This window comes from Saccopteryx bilineata, chromosome 5 (genome assembly GCF_036850765.1).
Source record: "Saccopteryx bilineata isolate mSacBil1 chromosome 5, mSacBil1_pri_phased_curated, whole genome shotgun sequence".
In the NCBI taxonomy this organism is placed as follows: Eukaryota; Metazoa; Chordata; class Mammalia; order Chiroptera; family Emballonuridae; genus Saccopteryx; species Saccopteryx bilineata.
The window spans coordinates 10,211,927-10,229,715 of NC_089494.1; the positions used below are offsets into that span (position 1 = coordinate 10,211,927).

The 17,789-nt window shown below is 42.5% G+C and overlaps 1 protein-coding gene across 2 annotated transcripts in view; it reads left to right on the top strand.

Annotated features, from left to right (window-relative positions):
• Window positions 1-17,789, top strand: part of SPHKAP (SPHK1 interactor, AKAP domain containing) — a 125,066-nt gene that overhangs the window by 93,968 nt on the left and 13,309 nt on the right. For both annotated transcript variants that reach the window (XM_066280176.1, XM_066280177.1), the window contains exons 7-9: window positions 1,586-1,838; window positions 3,394-7,123; window positions 15,958-16,143. In XM_066280176.1, coding sequence (XP_066136273.1) covers window positions 1,586-1,838; window positions 3,394-7,123; window positions 15,958-16,143 — 4,169 coding nt within the window. The remainder of the gene's footprint in view (window positions 1-1,585; window positions 1,839-3,393; window positions 7,124-15,957; window positions 16,144-17,789) is intronic.

A 17,789-nucleotide genomic window follows, 5' to 3' on the forward strand; every position in this document is an offset into this window, starting at 1 on the left:
TATATATATATATATATATATATATTAATATCCACACCAAAAAAAGGTCCAAGAGAGCACCAGACTGTAAGTAAGTAGTTTCATGAGAACAAGATGTCCGACTCAGTTATCACTGTGTCTCAGCACCTATGTGAGTGATTAGCACACAGTAGGCTCATAATAAATAAAATAAATAATTGTTGAATGACTCAACACGTAAACAAATGAAGGATGTTATGGAGATTTTCTTTCATGTTTCCAATTGTATAATCTAATCATAAAATAATGTAGCAATGCAAACAAGCAATCGAGTCATTTGCAGAGGTAACAAGACAGAGACAGAGATCACCAAAGACAGCATTGCTCATGGATAACCAGATTCCGAGAGCAGGCCAGGTGCTCCGTGCGTTAGCATTGTAATAATAGAGTACTTTTCTAGCCCAAAGGAGCGTAGACGGTTTGTACGTGGATGATGACTCTTCCTGTTTTTACTACTCCACCCTGGTCCTTGGGGTTTTTTGTTGTTGTTTCTTTATACATGCTTTTCTACTTAATCTTTCTTCAATTTTTTTTTTTTTTTGGAAAGAAAAAAAAAAAAGACTACACATTTTAATAGTCAAATAGTCCTCCACATTTCTCAAAGTGCTCTTATATTATTTTATTGACTCACTATGACTAGTTTCTGAGAATAGAGAAAGGTTTTTTTTATCTTTATTTTATAGACTAGAAGACTAACGTTAAGTGAGAAAGTGAGGCAACTTGTTATATGAACCACTGCAAATTCGAAGCTGACCTCCCGAATCTGTCTTTGGTACCATAATTTCCTGGGTCAGGCTTGTTTGTTCCCTTCCACACCTGGTCTATGGGAACCTTAGCTACGCCCTTGGTACTGACTTAAACATCCCCAGTTAACCCAGCTCAAGTGGCCTCTGCCAAAATCTCCATCCTTACCTACAGATTAGCAAGTAAGCAACTTCTAATGGGACAAGGTAACCAAACTGAGACTATGCCTAAAGAAGCAGGTACCGGCAATAGCTGACTAAGAGGAGATGTACCATTGCTGTGTTACCCCAATAGTGATGGTCTATGGAAACAGACAGATCATGGTACCCACATAACAGTGGAGGCCTTTGGAAAATTTGCTCCAATTTGCAAAACTACCCAGTTTACTTTTCCTCTGGGTAAATCCACTTATGGAACACAGATGGACTACAGTTCTCCTCCCAGCTCTTTAAAACCCAGTTGCAGTTTGTTGTGGGGACTTGTGGTCCAACCCAGTTCTGGCCTCTCTCTCCCCTGTTTCAATAGCTTTGAATAAAGTCTCCCTCACCTGTTTAACTTTGCCCAGGGCAATTTTTGCTTTGATGGAAGAGAAAAAAATATATACAACTGGTCTGTTTTTCCCTAAATCAAATTTTCTCCTAGGTACTCTGTGTTCCCAAACATCACTTGAATTTTTTTTCAAGAAGCTCATCAATATAAGCTCAGAAGACGTTCCAAATATTTTAAGTCTCTATCAGGAGAGACTGGTGGAAGAAGAAAGGTCAGAGTCAATGGTTTTCTGTTTTCTCTTTTAACAAATGCCTTTTTTCCTCTCCACTTGTAGTGTCCTTGGCTGCCAGATATCTGCTTGGTCCAGTGTGCGAGAGGGAACAGGCCAAACAGTCCCAACTGCATCATCTTTGAAATCAACAAATTTCTGATTGGTCTGGAGCTGGTTCAGGAGCGGCAGCTCCACCTGGACACAAGCATCTTGAAGGTGGAGGATGACACCAACTGCTCCCTGTCTTCAATCGAGGAAGACTTTCTCACCGCGTCTGAGCACTTGGAGGAGAGCGAGGCGGAAGAATATAGGAACGGTGAGAACTGTCCCGGAAAACAAGTGTGCGTTCTGAAATTAGCCACCCTAGAAAAATGTGTCTGCATGAAATTTTAGAAAAGCTTCAGGCCACATCAGTTCGGCTGACACATCACAATCTTCACTAACTGATTTTAGGGAGGGAAGGAGGATAAGAGAACACCAGAGAAGATGCTGACTGGTGCACTTAGATCTAATGGCTAGATAGTTCTGTTCTCCCTGAAGATGCTGGACCGGTGCTGAAGGAAATCTGGGTGTTTTGAAGGGAAATCCTCCTGCCTGCCAAGACATGGAGACTCTCACTGGGGGTGGGGGAGTTCACTTCCCTAAAACTTCCATCCAAGCTACCTATTTGTTGAAGCCAAGTTGGACTGGCCTGAATCTTCACTGCCTCTTTGAAGCGGTGAACCCTGGGGCTGGTTATCTAATCTTTCTGAGCCCTTGTCTATAAATTGGGAGAATAGTAGTTCAAATAGCACTATTCTATTTAAAATGGATATAATTGATTATGATATGATATGATGTGATGATATGATATGATTGGTATGATATTGTCATACGTCTGGGAAATGCATTGTTAAGCAAGTTCTTTGTTGTGCAAACATCATAGTAAGTTTACACAAACTTAGATGTTATAACCGACTACATGCCTAGGCTGTGTGGTAGAGCCTATTGCTCCTAGGCTATAAGCCTCAACAGCATATTACTCTAAAAAACAATGTGAGATGAAATCAAGAACAAGAGCAAATGGTGCAATCAAGAGACTGGGTGAACAAGATGTATGCGGCTGCTGCAGGTGCAGCACAGTACACTGTTCTATAGCAAACATTTTGTATACAAGTGGAAAGAGTTGCACCAGGACATTGCCATGGCTACAATGTCTCTAGGTGATCAGAATTTTTCATCTCCATTATAATCCTGTCGTATATGTGATTCGATGTCGGCTGAAATGTCGTATTTGATGTGTAACTATATTATGCTATTACTAAGGTGAGGACAGAAGGAAATAACCCAGAAAGTCCTTAATACTCATTTATTCGCTCTTTCTATTGACTCATGAATGACGCCCAGTGAACAATGGACTTTCTTCCCCCACTCTTAGCCTTAGGAAGAGATACCCCAGACATTGTTGCCACTGTCCCTGGGGTAAGTCCAAGGCAGATTTCAGGGCAAATTTCTGTAACAAGACCCACTGTTGAGGTTGTTCTAAACATCCCCCCTCTTCCCTTTCTCCTCACTGGGAAGTCACAAGATTCACTTTTGGAGTCACCCGAAAAATGGTGACCAGCTCTCAGCTCTCAAAAGCCTTCTTCTCCCACTGTGACACTTGCATTCCTTTTCTGCATTAAAATCCATTTTGTTGGCCAGCATCCCATAATGAAACACGAAAGCTTTTTTCAGATTTGTTTTTCTTGAAGAAACATTCAAATGCATTTGGGGGAGGAAGGAAAAGGTGTCTGATACTTTAAAGCATGTTAAGAAAATAATTGTTATTTTAGACTCATGAGAAGCAGCTATTCAAACAGTAATAGGGGTCTTCATTTTCTCTTCACTAGGTTTCGAGACTATAAATGTCTCAACCAATGTTATGGAAAGTAAAAAACCAAAGGAAATCACTCAGGGGGAATGGAATTACAGTAAGGAAAAGTCGCTTTATACTGTGGAAGACAAATACATCAGCAAATATCATACGTCATTGGCCAAAACAGAAGGGTCTCTGGAAACAGTAGCAGAAGACGCAACTTTGCAGAGTCTCACTCCATCAGCTAAGCTATATGAGTGGAAAGGTGACGACACTGTGGGGAATGAGGGGACAACCACAGATGATGATTATTCAGGAAATCATAAAGGTCAAGTGGAAAATTTGCAGGCACTATATATTCCAGGCAGTGCGTATTTCTCCGGGGTGGGTTCAAAAGCAGGACCTTCTTCTGCCTGCGGCACTGTCATGGAGCATGACCACAACTTAGACCCCGGGGACCATGAAGATGGAACTAACGCTCTTCTTCCCATGCAAGATGGAGAAGCCTCCCCCGGCGAATATGCTACAAATTTAGCAGAATCCGTGCTGCAAGATGCATTCATTAGATTATCCCAGTCTCAGCCTACACGACCCCAGGAATCCGCCGTCTGTGTCTCTGGAGGAAGTGCTCTGCTCCCCAGCAGCTGCTCCACAAAAGATGCCGTGGTCTCTCGTTCATGGAATGAGCTCCCCAAAATTGTCATTGTTCAGAGCCCCGATGGCAGTCATCCCACCCAGGACCCAGGCCTCTCTTCATGGCCCGAGATGGAAGTCTCTTTTGACCCCTCAGGTGTCCCCTCTACAGAGGACGCCAGCAGGCACCCCCAGAGTGCTCTAGAAGTAGCATTAGCTTGTGCGGCCACCGTGATTGGAACTATTTCCAGTCCACAGGCCACAGAAAGACTAAAAATGGAGCAAGAATCCCTTAATGCAAACCACCCAGAGCAGCCTCAAGCATCCCAAGTCCTGAAGGAACCTTCCATCAATGAATACTCCTTTCCTTCTGCTTTGTGTGGCATGACCCAGGTGGCCAGTGCCGTTGCTGTCTGTGGCCTGGGCGAGACAGGAGAGGTGAGGCGCCCCGAGGCTTCGGGCGGAGCCATGTCTGCGCCTGCGTCTTCTGCCACACTCTGCCCACCATTTAGTTTAGCCGCGGGGCAGGGCACGGAGCTGGGAAATGAAGCCATCGCAGAGGCATTGTTCAAGGAGGCTGCCCTGGTGTTAACAAGGCCTCATACCTACAGCAGCACTGGCGACCTCCTGGAATCAGTGAACAGAAGAATTGTAGAAGCAGCTTCAAAGCCTCAGACCTCGTGCTCAGGAAATGCCCACGGTAATGACCTGGCACAGGCCCTGTCCAGTGTTATCCTGAAGCACTCCAGTGATGAAGTTCATCAGCACAGTAAAATAACAGACCCCAGCGATGGCAGGCATTCGTCTGAAGCACTGGATGCCTTCATGGAAAGTACGAATCAGCTGCTCTTCAGTGTGATGCGCTTCACGCTCAGGAAGATGAGCCGTCTTGTCCAGCAGGGTAAATGGTGGGAGGAAACGGAACTGGGCAACCAGCCACCTGCCCAGGCTGCTGGTCAGGCATGGGCAAAAGCCGCTGAAAACTCCAGCAGCCCTCCACTTTTTCGTCCACGTAGCGCTAGTCTTGCTATCAACAACCTTGTGGATGACAGGCCTCCCGGGCAAGACAGCCAGGGCTTAGCCAAGCCCGGCGTCTTCCAGAACCCCACGCCGCAAGCTGAACTGCCTTCTAGTGCCAGAGTGCCCGGTTCTTCCACTGCTAGAATATTCCCCAAGGACACATATCTGAAAGGTACCGTGGGAAAGGATATAAAAAGCCCTCCGCAGCCTCTGAGTCCCAAGGAGAACGCATGTGGAGCCTCTGCAGAAGGAGAATGGCCACCAGCAGCCACCAGGGGCAGCCGCGGGTCCCAGGATGCCGAAGACGGCTTGGGTCCCAACACCCAAGGAAAATCCACTGGTGCCTCATCCCCCAACAGTGAAGTTCAGGTTCATCTGTCCTTGTCAGGGAGTGACGCGCCGCTTCCTGCTCAGTCTCTGCTGCAGGCAAAGCACACAGACCTAGACTGCATTACAGACTTTGCCGAAGAATTAGCGGAGACCATTGTCTCCATGGCAACCGAAATCGCAGCCATTTGCCTTGACAACTCAAGTGGAAAACAGCCCTGGTTTTGTGCGTGGAAAAGAGGGAACGAGTTTCTGGTCACCCCGAACGTATCCTGTCGCTCCCTGAAGAGGAGGAAGGAGAGTCAGGCCGCCGGGGCCTCGGTGAGGAAGCACAAGCCCCCGCGGCTCAGCGAGATCAAGAGGAAGACGGACGAGCACCCGGAGCTCAAAGAGAAGCTGATGAACAGAGTGGTGGACGAGTCCGTGAACTTGGAGGACGTCCCGGATTCTGTCAATATCTTTGCCAACGAGGTGGCAGCCAAGATCATGAACCTGGGCGAGTTTTCCATGGTGGACGGCGTCTGGCAAGCGCAGGGCTTTGCGCGGAGCCGGCTGCACAGCGCGGACAGGTGGAACCGGCTGAAGGCCTCCAGCTGCGAGAGCATCGCGGAGGAGGACTGCGGCGCCAGGGCCGAGGGCCCCGGCCTGGGCTTGATGAGCACCCTGAGTCAGCCGGTGAGCAGGGCCAGCTCCGTCTCCAAGCAGTCCAGCTGCGAGAGCATCACCGAGGAGTTTTCCAGGTTCATGGTGAACCAGATGGAAAGCGAGGGAAGAGGCTTTGAGTTACTGCTGGATTACTACGCCGGCAAGAACGCCAGCAGCATTGTGCACTCGGCTCTGCAGCAGGCGTGCCGGAGAGGTGACCACTTCAGCGTGAGGCCGAGCTGCCCCTCCAAGCAGTCCAGCACGGAGAGCATCACCGAGGAGTTCTACAGGTACATGCTGAGGGACATTGAACGAGAAAGCAAAGATAACGTCATCTCCTCCAGGCGAAGCAGCCAGGATTGGACAGCCGGTTTATTGTCGCCTTCTCTGCGATCCCCACTGTGTTACAGACAGTCGTCTATGCCAGATAGCAGGTCCCTGGGTGCCAGGCTGACGGTGAGTGCGCCATTCAAAGCCAACTCCTTAGATGGCTTTGCTCAAAACAGCCAGCAAGACTTCCTGAGCGTGCAGCCAGTCAGCGGCGCTTCCTCTACAGGGCTCTGCAAATCTGATTCCTGCTTGTACCGCAGAGGCGGGACCGACCACATCACAACCATGCTAATTCATGAGACCTGGGCCAACTCGATCGAGGCCCTCATGCGGAAGAACAAAATCATAGTGGATGATGCCCAGGCAGATGCGGAGCCCGTTTCCGGTGGCTCTCCCTTGCAAGTGGACCAGTGTGCAAACAGATTAGCCTCCAGCAGAGTGCAGAGTGGGCCAGTTCTTCTCATCCAGGAATCTATTGATTACCAGAGGAGGGACTCTGTCACCGAAAGCCAGCGTCCCCCAGTCTCCTCTCCAAGCAGAGCTGCTCCTCTTAGTTTAGATCCTAAAGAGGAAACTTCCTTGTGCCATGACGGTGTCCTGAGACACCACACCAGGCAAGCGCTTTGTTCAAGGAAAGTACCTTTGATTCAGATTGAAACAGATCAGAGAGAAGAGTGTGTAGGTGACCCTCAGCACCTCCTCTCCAAACGCAGCCCCCTAGAAGAGGCAGAGGAGCATTTGAAAGAAGAAAAAGCCCCAGAGGTGGCAAGGGATGGAGACACTGAGAAGAGTGCCTGCCAAAGCCACAGGTGAGTGAATGACCCGTGGGACCATAAGAGTGCGTGGGACTGGAGTAATCTTAATCAGTATGTACTCTAAACCTTGGTAACTTGATTGCTGCAAGAACTGAATACCTGAGGCAATCAATGACCTCCCTGGGTTAAGATGCACTTAATATATAGAAAGATAAATGTGTGTGTGTGTGTGTCAACTAATCCATTTGAAAAAATTTAAATTTAAAGGAACTTTAATATTGGAAACTGACATTAAATTATTTTGATACTGTTTTTTCTCTAGGGACTCTTTAGGTTTTTCTTTTTTGCCTTGTTCTAAAGATCTCTGCAGAGATACTGTGCTCTGCAGGTGCTGGCTCATTACATGCATGGTATAATTACGGCAGCATTAAGGGCAAAACAACACTAGAGTACTGCTATTTCAATTTCTTTCCAGAAATTGTAATGTAAGGTGACACTGCATCTTGACTTCGAGGCAAAGTAATTATTATTTCAGGCTGCTTCAAGAAATGCCAATTCTTTTTACAGCTCTCATTTTCCATAGAAGAATCATGAGATTAGTGAATGTAAGACCATTGCATTATTTTTCATATTTTTGGTCTATAGTTAAAGTTAAGCAAAACAGAAAAGAAATTAAGCTACATCTATGAAAAACAAGATGAGGAATAACCTGCATAGTTCTTCAAAGACATGTGCTTACTGTACAAAGAACCCTGCAATAAGCACATTGAATACATACTGCCTTTATAAAATTTCATTAGCTCCCGAACATCCCCAGTCCTCTCCCACCCTCATCCGGGAAGCAGAAGGACTTCATCTTTAGCTTCTAATGATGTCATCGTTAGACGACATCATTAAGAGGTAGAGGTGGTGCGTGGTCCAGGTGCACGTTTGTATTCATTCTCAACCCTTTGGTGTTAAGAACTATACTTTCCAATTAGGATAAATCCTGGAAGAACTCAAAAGGAAGAAAGCATGAAAATACACTAACCAAAGAGCACAAAGTTAAGACAAATGAAGTATAGGCTAAGCTGACCAAGAAGACAGGTTTTGATAGATCAGTAATCCTCCAGCTGTAGAAAATACTCATCAAAGTCTTCAGAAGCACTACCTCTCACTTCGATATTCGCCACCTTCAGGAAGTACAGAGAATTACAGGTTTTTTTGTTTTGTTTTGTTTTGTTTTGTTTTGGGGTTATCTAAAACTATTTTAATGTGGTGTTTTTCTTAGAGATTTTTTGCAACCAAGAGGAAAATGCAAAAGAATACATTTCTATCGGTATAATTTCAAACATTACTGAGGAAAGTCTTTATTTTGGAATTCTAAACAGTAAAGCTGTATCTTCTCAGTACCTTTTAAATTATATAGCACTACCATGGTCTTCTTAGGTGATGAACTCAAGATGCATTCTAGTAATCAAATATTACCATGAAGAATTTTTTATTAATATTAGTCACCTACATGTAATCATAACTAATCTTTATTAAGTAAATTATAAGTTCTTAAAAGTGACCAGAGTTAAAGCAACAAAAGAGCCAATGCGTAATTCTTTAGAATTATTTTAACTTGAGATAGCAGAAAATAGAAAACCCTTAATTTAAAGTCTCCTTGAACTTAGAGATCATAAAATAGCTAAGATATTTAGTCAAAGAAGGTTACCTAGGTAGGAAACATTAATGAACTAATAATAGTTCAACAAGATATATGGTTATAGTCTCAAATTAAATAGTGATTGTCACTGCAGTTAAATGAAATTTATTATACAACTTTGACTTAAATATCACTAATATTGTACTTAAAATAGGTACAACCTGGGGACTTTCAAAAATTTTGGAAATATGTGTGAATAAAGTCTCCAATTAATTTACGTTTGTGTTCTATATAATGACCCAAGCACATGACCTGTGCACATATTCTCACGATATGTAATTTGGTTTCTGATTTTGTTTTCCAGTAATAAAAAGTGAAAAATGTGGAATCACCAGCCTTAGAAATTGAAGAGATGGGTCTGCTTCCAAAGCCTAAGGACTACTAAATATTGAATATATTTTTCTTGATGAAACAATATAAAAAATTGTTATAGAACATGAACTCCTCTAACTAACCTTGTAAACATGTCACTTTGGCAAGTTCCCTAATCTCTCTACCTCAGTTTACTCTCCTGTAGATTGGAATAATAATAATAATATCATAAGAGGATACTTAAAGTCACTGCAATTCAAAAATTATTTGCTTTATGGTTGTATTGTTGCCTTCTGTTAGGGCATAAGGTTGCCTTAATTCCAGAAGATTATTTGTCCAAGAAAAACTTGTGATGAGTAGTGTGAGAATTTTATTAAAACAAGAAAGTTCCCAGGAGAAGTTAGTTATATCTAGATTACATTTTCTAATCTCAGAGTTGTCATGAAATTTGATGTGTCAAAATAGTTAAATACAGAACTCAATTCCCTATAAGAGAGTTCCTACCCACCCACTCATAAGAGAGAGGTGTGTGAGTGACTCAAGCAATCTGAATTCTCTTTGGAGGTGGGGAAGTGTCATGTCCTGAAGATATTTCTAGGCTACTCTCTTAGTGACGTTTTCATAATTCTTACTAAGAACTTCATCAAATCTCAACATACTGAAATAAAATCACATTACTTACTTATTTTATTTAACAAAAAGAGTAACGTCTTTTATAATTTGAACATAATATATATATATACATATATATTCATAAAGAGAATATATTATGGAAATCATGTCCAAATAGAAATACTTGCTGTATTTTAGGCCACCACATTTGTCCAGATACCTGAATTATCCCTCAACTATTAAGAGTTTAGATGATGTGTTATATAGTATTTCAGTTCTTGATTTGTGAAAAAAATATAATCTTATGGTGGGCAACAAAGTGTTCTTAATTCAGTTGTCCCTTCTGAGATCATTGAAGAATATTTATCTAACTTTTTGATGACTTAGGACCACAAGTTTAAACACCAAACTGAGAATTCTGAACATCACACGTCGCACTCACTGACAATCTGATTTTTTTAGAAACATGTTGTTTATTCATTTATATTTGCTTCAAGAAAAATCATATTCAGACAACAGATAAGTGATATCCATTAATACATACTATCCTTGGGGCTGGCTGCACATGCAGAGGAATATAGAGATTAGGTGCCTGTCCCATGGCTATTACACAGCTGCAGGAGAGACAGACAATATACATAGAAAACCTCTTTGGAAAAAAAATATTGGAGAGTGTGACGAGATAAATAGTAAAAGGAGTAGTGTGATGGAGAGTAACTATTTGGTCCAAGTGGCTGCTTGATAGGGTGTTAGCTTGTGCGATGAGACTTAGCAGGTAGGTAAGGGGCAAACCATGTGAAGAAAAGAAGTAAGACTTGCAGTTCAAGCATTATGGTAGTTTAGCTAGCCTGAGAAATTCTCCCACTATAAATCAACTAGAAATTCTGGATTGATATAATAAACATCCTTAAAAATAAGCTTACCATTGTTATTAATCATAATCATCATCCTCATCGTTTCAGAGGCAGAAAATGAAAGGATCTGGAAACAAAAGTGATAAGTTAACACTGATTCTGCATTTGGTCCTGAAACGTTTGTCAGTTTCAGCAATATACACCTTTATTTTCTAAAGGCTAAAGAAACCAGGAAGTAATAATGTGGGCTGGTGAACGGTTAAGACTTAAAACTGACACCAGCCTCTGCTAGAAAAGGGAGATGATTTTAAAAATCTGTCATTCAGGGTTAGGTCTCTGGGTAGAGGTGGAGGGAACACATTCTCTAAGAATTTATAACCACAGCTTGCCCTAAATGCATGTGTGGTCCAGGGAACCCACAAGCTCATAAATTACCTTAAAGCATCTCAGGTTAATAGCACTGTAAGGTCTTAGCAAAGGTAAAAATAAATCTCTAGATAGTGAAGCCCAAGTCTCAAAGGATTCCAACAAAGAAAACCATATCAAATTTGTTAAAAATATATGTGTAAAATTGTGAATATGTAATTACCTAAATAAAAGAACTTCAGACTACATGAAATAAAACCTGGTGGAAGTGGAAAGAGAAATAGACAAATTCAAAATTATAGTTGGAAATTTCACATTCTCTCAGTAATTGATAGAATAATAGACAAAAAGTCAATAAGGATATACAAGACTTGAACAATATTCTCAGTCAACTCGACCTAATTAATATTTATTAATCACTCCATTAACAACAACAGTATATACATTTTTTCCAAGTGCACTTAAAACATTCACCAAGATGTCTTAATACATTTAAAAGGAATTAAAATCATATGAAATATGTTCTCCAATCACAATGGAATTAAACTAAAAGTAACAAAGAGATGTCTGGGAAATCCCCCAAAATATTTGGAAACTAACAACATACAGCTTTTTTTCTTTGACAGAGAGAGAGAGAGTCAGAGTGAGGGACAGACAGGAAGGAAGAGAGATGGGAAGCATCATTCTTTGTTGTGGCACCTTTATTCACTGATTGCTTTCTCATATGTGCCTTGACTGAGGGCTACAGTAGAACGAGTGACACCTTGCTCAAGCCAGCAACCTTGGGCTTGAGCCAGCGACTATGGAGTCATGTCTCTGATCCCACACTCAAGCCAGTGACCATGCACTCAAGCTGGTTGAGCCTGCGCTCAAGCTGGCAACCTCAGGGTTTTGAACCTGGGTCTTCTATGTCCCAGTCCGATGCTCTACCCACGTGCCACCATCTGGTCAGGCAAAAACACACTTCTAAATTATCCATTAGTCAAAGAATAAGTTGAAAGGGAAATTAGAATAAATTTTAAGTTGAATGAAAATGAAAACACAACACATCAATTTTGCAGGATGCAACTAAAGCAGCACTTAGAAAAGAAATTAATATCTTTCAATGTTTCCTTTTAAGGAAGAATTATAAATAACCTTAAGCTAAAAAAGGATGATCAAATTAAATCCAAAGTAATATAAGGAATAAAATGATAAAAATAAGAGCAGAAATCAATGATTACAAAAAGTAGAAAAAAAATCAATGATACCAAAAGCTCTTTTAGTCTAGAGGTTGGCAAATAAGTACATGTTTATGCATTTAAAGCTAAATTAAAATATGTAAGGTGTTTAATTGTCATGATTGTTTCCTTCACTGAACTTTTTACAGTAATAAGCAACTGCATGGATTATTGGAAAGAATGCTTTTACTGTGGTTATGTATTTATTTTTATTGTTACCTTCTACCTGTAGCAAGTCATTCCTCTTTTACTTTACTTTTATAGAAATAATTCAAAATTTCTTTTCTCCTTTTTTTTTTCTTTTTTTCTTTTTTTTTTAGTTTATAGAGAGAATAAGGAAGAGAGAGATACAGGAACATAGATCTGTTCCTGTATGTGCCCTGACTGAGGATCGAACTGGCAACCTTTGCACTTTAGCATGATGCTCCAACCAACCAAGCTATCTGGCCAGGGCCAAAATTCTTTTTTTTTTTTTTTTGTATTTTTCTGAAGCTGGAAACGGGGAGAGACAGACAGACTCCTGCATGCGCCCGACCGGAATCCACCTGGCACGCCCACTAGGGGCGACGCTCTGCCCACCAGGGGGCGATGCTCTGCCCCTCCGGGGCGTTGCTCTGCTGCGACCAGAGCCACTCTAGCGCCTGGGGCAGAGGCCAAGGAGCCATCCCCAGCACCCGGGTCATCTTTGCTCCAATGGAGCCTTGGCTGTGGGAGGGGAAGAGAGAGACAGAGAGGAAGGAGGGGGGGTGGAGAAGCAAATGGGCGCTTCTCCTATGTGCCCTGGTCGGGAATCGAACCCGGGTCCCCCGCACGCCAGGCCGACGCTCTACCGCTGAGCCAACCAAAATTCTTTTATAAAATAAACATATATAGGTTATAAAAAGTAAACTAATTTAAATCAATTTTATTATAATGCAGATATGGCAAAAATTACGACACTGGTTTGCTAGTAAATGAACACTGAGCTAAATGGTCAGATCTCCGCTAACTCAGAAATCCTACAGATTAATTCAATAGCATATCATATGCAGTCCTCTAAAGCTCTGTTTGTGAACTGTAAGACCAGAAGTGGGGAAAAGCCAAATATATACATCTGCGTGTCACATCCGTGCAATATTTATAAATAAACAAGCAGAGCTATAAATTCTCTCAAAGGGAAATGAGAACTAGTGTTTACGGTGATCATTACTCATTCTGAATTCCCCAGTTATGCAACATGGAATATGAAATTTACTGTAAAATAGAGTATGAAATTGAGATAAAAGAAAATCCACTGAGAGACTCATTTTTAACGTGGACGTTCAGTGTCCATCACTGAGATGTAACTTCTGCTTTAGTAAGAAATATCCTGCAATGACTTTTCCTAATAACATAAGGCCCTAATTTAATAAAACATTAGTTCAGGAAATGACTTTTTAACTAAACAAACAAATGGCTTCAGAATGCTCTCCTTTGTTCTCTGTACTGGCTCCTTTCCACTTTTTGTGGAATATATATATTGTTTTCATTTGTTATCAGTGAATTTGGCTTTCATTTGAATTTAACTAAATTCTCTAAATGTCTCTGGCTGCATTGATTCTTCTCCTTTCTTTTGGCTCTATTTGGAAGCATATCAGCATTTATGAGAGGAAATTAAGCTTATTAAGGACCTCTTTTTTACCAAATATTAGCAACATGGCATGCTAGAAACAGCCACACCGCAATACTGCATCTTTCCAGAATGCTGTAAGAAAGAATCTTCGGGGTGAGGGTCCAGGCATTAAGCTAAATGTATTAAATAAATTTTATTTTCTAATTTAGATGATGTAAAAAAAAACTGGTGAAATGAATATTATTATTTCTCTTAGAGAGGTTGACTTACTGACAGGTGGTAGAGGGTTAGGGTTAGGGCTAGGGTAAGAGTAAGAGTTGGGGTTAGAGTAAGGGTTAGGGAACTTACAGTGGCTGGGCTTCAGGAACAGTGCTCAGATCACCTCAATCCTCCAGCATTTGGTCAGAGAAAGCAACAGGGCAAAGACCAAGAGGCAGAAAATTCCTGGCATGTTTGAGAAGCAACAGATGGTTTTGTTTGCTTAATAATGACTGGAGTGGAGGTAGATAAAACCTGGAAGGCAGGAGAAGTATTGATACACGAGGGACAGAGTTTAGCCTCAGGAAGTTCTTGTAGAATTTTGACAAGAATGGTCAAAGACATGTCTTAAGAACATTAGTTAGGAAGCTGTGTGTAGAAGGTTTTGAGAGAGCAGAAACAGTTGGGGCTCTTCTGTTTGGAGGCTGATACAGGGTAGTCTGGCCAAGGAGTAACAGCAGGAGCAATGCCCGCGGGTCTCAAAACTCGAGGTCTAACATCTGGTACCAGTTCATTGGACCTCACTGAGCTTTGCATCCTAATCTACAGGAAATCCATGATGTGTATTCCAAATCTAAAATTCCAGCAGTTTAAAAGAATTTAAGGTAATGTCATGAGTGTAAAGACAGAGATAAGTGTGTGAGAGATACTCTAGAGGTGGAACTGAAAGTATACAGCAACTGATTGACTGCAAAAGGCTGAATGCAGAAGACTGCAAGATTTTAAGTCCAAATGCTCAGAAAGAACAATGGAAATAAGAAACACAGGAAGAGGATGCAGGGCCACCAGAATTCATTTTAGAGACATCGATTTTGAGATTGTAATGAGGCAGACCGGGTCTGGTCAGGCCAGCTGATTAGAGTGTCTGAATCAGGCTGGAGTTCAGAAGCTATTCGCATAGGCTGGAGAGTGGATGAGGTTGCTGAGGGACAGACTGGAAAGGAGAGCAGAGAACCATCGGACCTGGTTGTAGAGACACTTAGAGGAGAAACAGAGAACCAAGCTCCAATCTACAGGTGTCCAGACAGGCAGGACTTCAGAGGAGCCTGGGGAGGAAAGATAAATGCTCAGAGCACTAACTTGGTCTAAAGCAGTGGTCCCCAATCCCCGGGCCGTGGACTGGTACCAGTCCATGGGCCATTTGGTACCAGTCTGCAGAGAAAGAATAAATAACTTACATTATTTCTGTTTTATTTATATTTAGGTCTGAACGATGTTTTATTTTTTTTTAAATGACCAGATTCCCTCTGTTACATCCGTTTAAGACTCACTCTTGATGTTTGTCTTGGTCACGTGATACATTTATCTGTCCCACCCTAAAGGTCGGTCCGTGAAAATATTTTCTGACATTAAACCGGTCTGTGGCCCAAAAAAGGTTGGGGACCACTGGTCTAAAGCACTAATCCAGAAAAGTGGTGCTGACAAAAATCAGAAGTTTTTAAGGGAGAAGATAGTGTAAAAATGTGTCTGCAAGTGCAAAATATGTATAGAGGCATGTCTAGGCAAAATGACTTTGGAAACCACCAGGGCTGGGGTGGGTATATTTTTTCCAGCATGCTCCACATACCACTTGCATTAGACTTCCTGGGTGGGGGTGTTTAAAATGCAGGTTTCTGGGTCTCTCTGCAGAAACCCTGAATCATAATCCTTGGAGAGGAGGCTCTGGGTGTCTTCAGTTCAAACACCACTGCCCCTCAATAATTCTTATGTATGTGGACCAGGGAACTTATAGGTGATTTTGAAATGAATTGAGAGCATTAAAAGAAAGAAGAGATGGGAAAACTGATGGAGAGTTACCCTGAAAAGGCAAAATGGGACCCAGGGTACCAGCAGAAGTACTGGCCTAAAATACAGACTGCACCTGTATCCAATAACATCCTGCTCAGTATGACGAAGAGTCATACTCAACAGAGCATCCAACGAGGTCCCGTGAAACATGCAGGTTTGTGCTCCTATTCTTGGTAATAATAGCTTACCATCCACAGTGACAGCCTTGAGGCCAGAGATGTACCAGAGGCTGAAGTCTCGACAGATGGCAGAGCCCCCGATGAGGTCCCCAACCCTCCTGGCAGCAGCGGGGAGAGCACAGACAGCTGGTGCCAGCTTGCCAACGAGGAGGACAACCCAGACGACGCCAGTAGCTTTCTGCAGTTCAGTGAGCGATCCATGAGGTACCTGCTCTCCACTTGACTTCTTAGGGAAACAGGTCTCAACACAGACCCCAGAAATGCATTTTAAGTGGTTCCTAATGCCAAAGGTTCCTAATAGCACAAAAAAGAAAGCTCCTACTCGGTCAAGGTGCCAGCCTGTCAGGATTTCTGCTGACAGGTATTCGAATATCCAATTATGGCTTCTGTGACCTTGGCCATGGCACCGAGTCAGCTGTGTTCTCGTCTCTGCGAGCCCCAGCTCATGCATTCAATGGTGAAACTGTGTTTTTTTAATCAGAGCTTCTCTTACACCCAATGTGTTTGATTCTCTCTTTCTGGCTCATTTGTATTTCAGATGCAACCCAGGCTGGGTTGACATGAGGCAAGTGTTGCCACACTGTTGTGGTGTTTGGCCTGACTGTCCCTCTGCTTTCCTCTCTGCCCTGCCCTCTCCTGTTGCTTTAGAAAAACTAGAGAGGAGCTAATGAGAGGTCAGATCTTGGAACCCAGCCAGTCAGCAGATATAAACTGAAAACGATTCCCCTGAGAGGTAAAACCAAGAAGAATATCCACATGTCAGCCTGAAGTCTTGTTTGCTCCGACAGACCGTCTAGCGAGTCCCATTGAAATGGGGATGCCAACACTCCAGGTGTTGGCTCCTTGAGAGTTTTCTGGCAGTTCACTCCACTTGGACTTAGGAAAATTTCATAATGTTGAACAATCTGTCTGAAATCCCAAAAACAATGCAGAGACAAAAACAAAAAATAATTTGAATCTTCGGACTTAGCAGAAGTTAACAGGGTTCATTCCACTCGGGACCAGGTCTAAGTCATCAGATTTCAATCAGTGAGTATAGCCAGTAATCCCACGCAAAGCTCATGACAGGAATTTGAAATGGAGGGTGACTAGCTGATGACTCGCAATGCTCCCAAGGGAGGGCTGTCTCCTTACAACACACCTACTCTCACCCTTGAGAAAGCTTACTTGGAAAGACGTCATTGGAAAATAGAGAAGGTGTGAGGAAACGCAGTGGTTTGTATGAAACTGGATGCACCTCTTTTTGCAAGTGCAGAGAACCTAAAAGAATAGCTCAACTCTACTGTTTCAGTAAAGAAATTTCAGGCTAGCGAGTTGACCGTATGTTGATGGTGTAACCTATGACAGGGATGCAATAAGTGGTCTCTCCTTTGCCATCATACCGAAGGTAGCAGGTGTTGCTGCCACTCAAAGAGTTGAAGATAAAAGAGTGATAAAACTTGGCATGCCCCAGCCTTGTACTTGTGAATTTTGTAGTTCCATTAAAAACAAAATCCTAGCCAGGTGCACATCCTGTGGAATGTCCCTCAGGAAAGTCCCCTGAATGGCAAAGGCAATGTGTGCCCCCCGGTTTCCGAAAAAGCAGGCAGATAAACTTTCCAGAATCTTCCCCAGGCAGCATTCTCAGAAGCAGCTTCGTCCCTATGGGTCTTCTGCTAATAGATGAACGCCTTCACTGTCACTAGACTGAAGAAGAAAAATGTCACGTTGATTGTCACCTAGTTGGTGTGATCTACCCAATGTAAAACACCACCACGGAAATTAGAAAATGTTGATGGCAGTTAGCTTGAGCGAAAAATGTCTTTTGTTGTGTGTTCCCCTATTTTTATCAGAAATAAATGTCAGCGTAG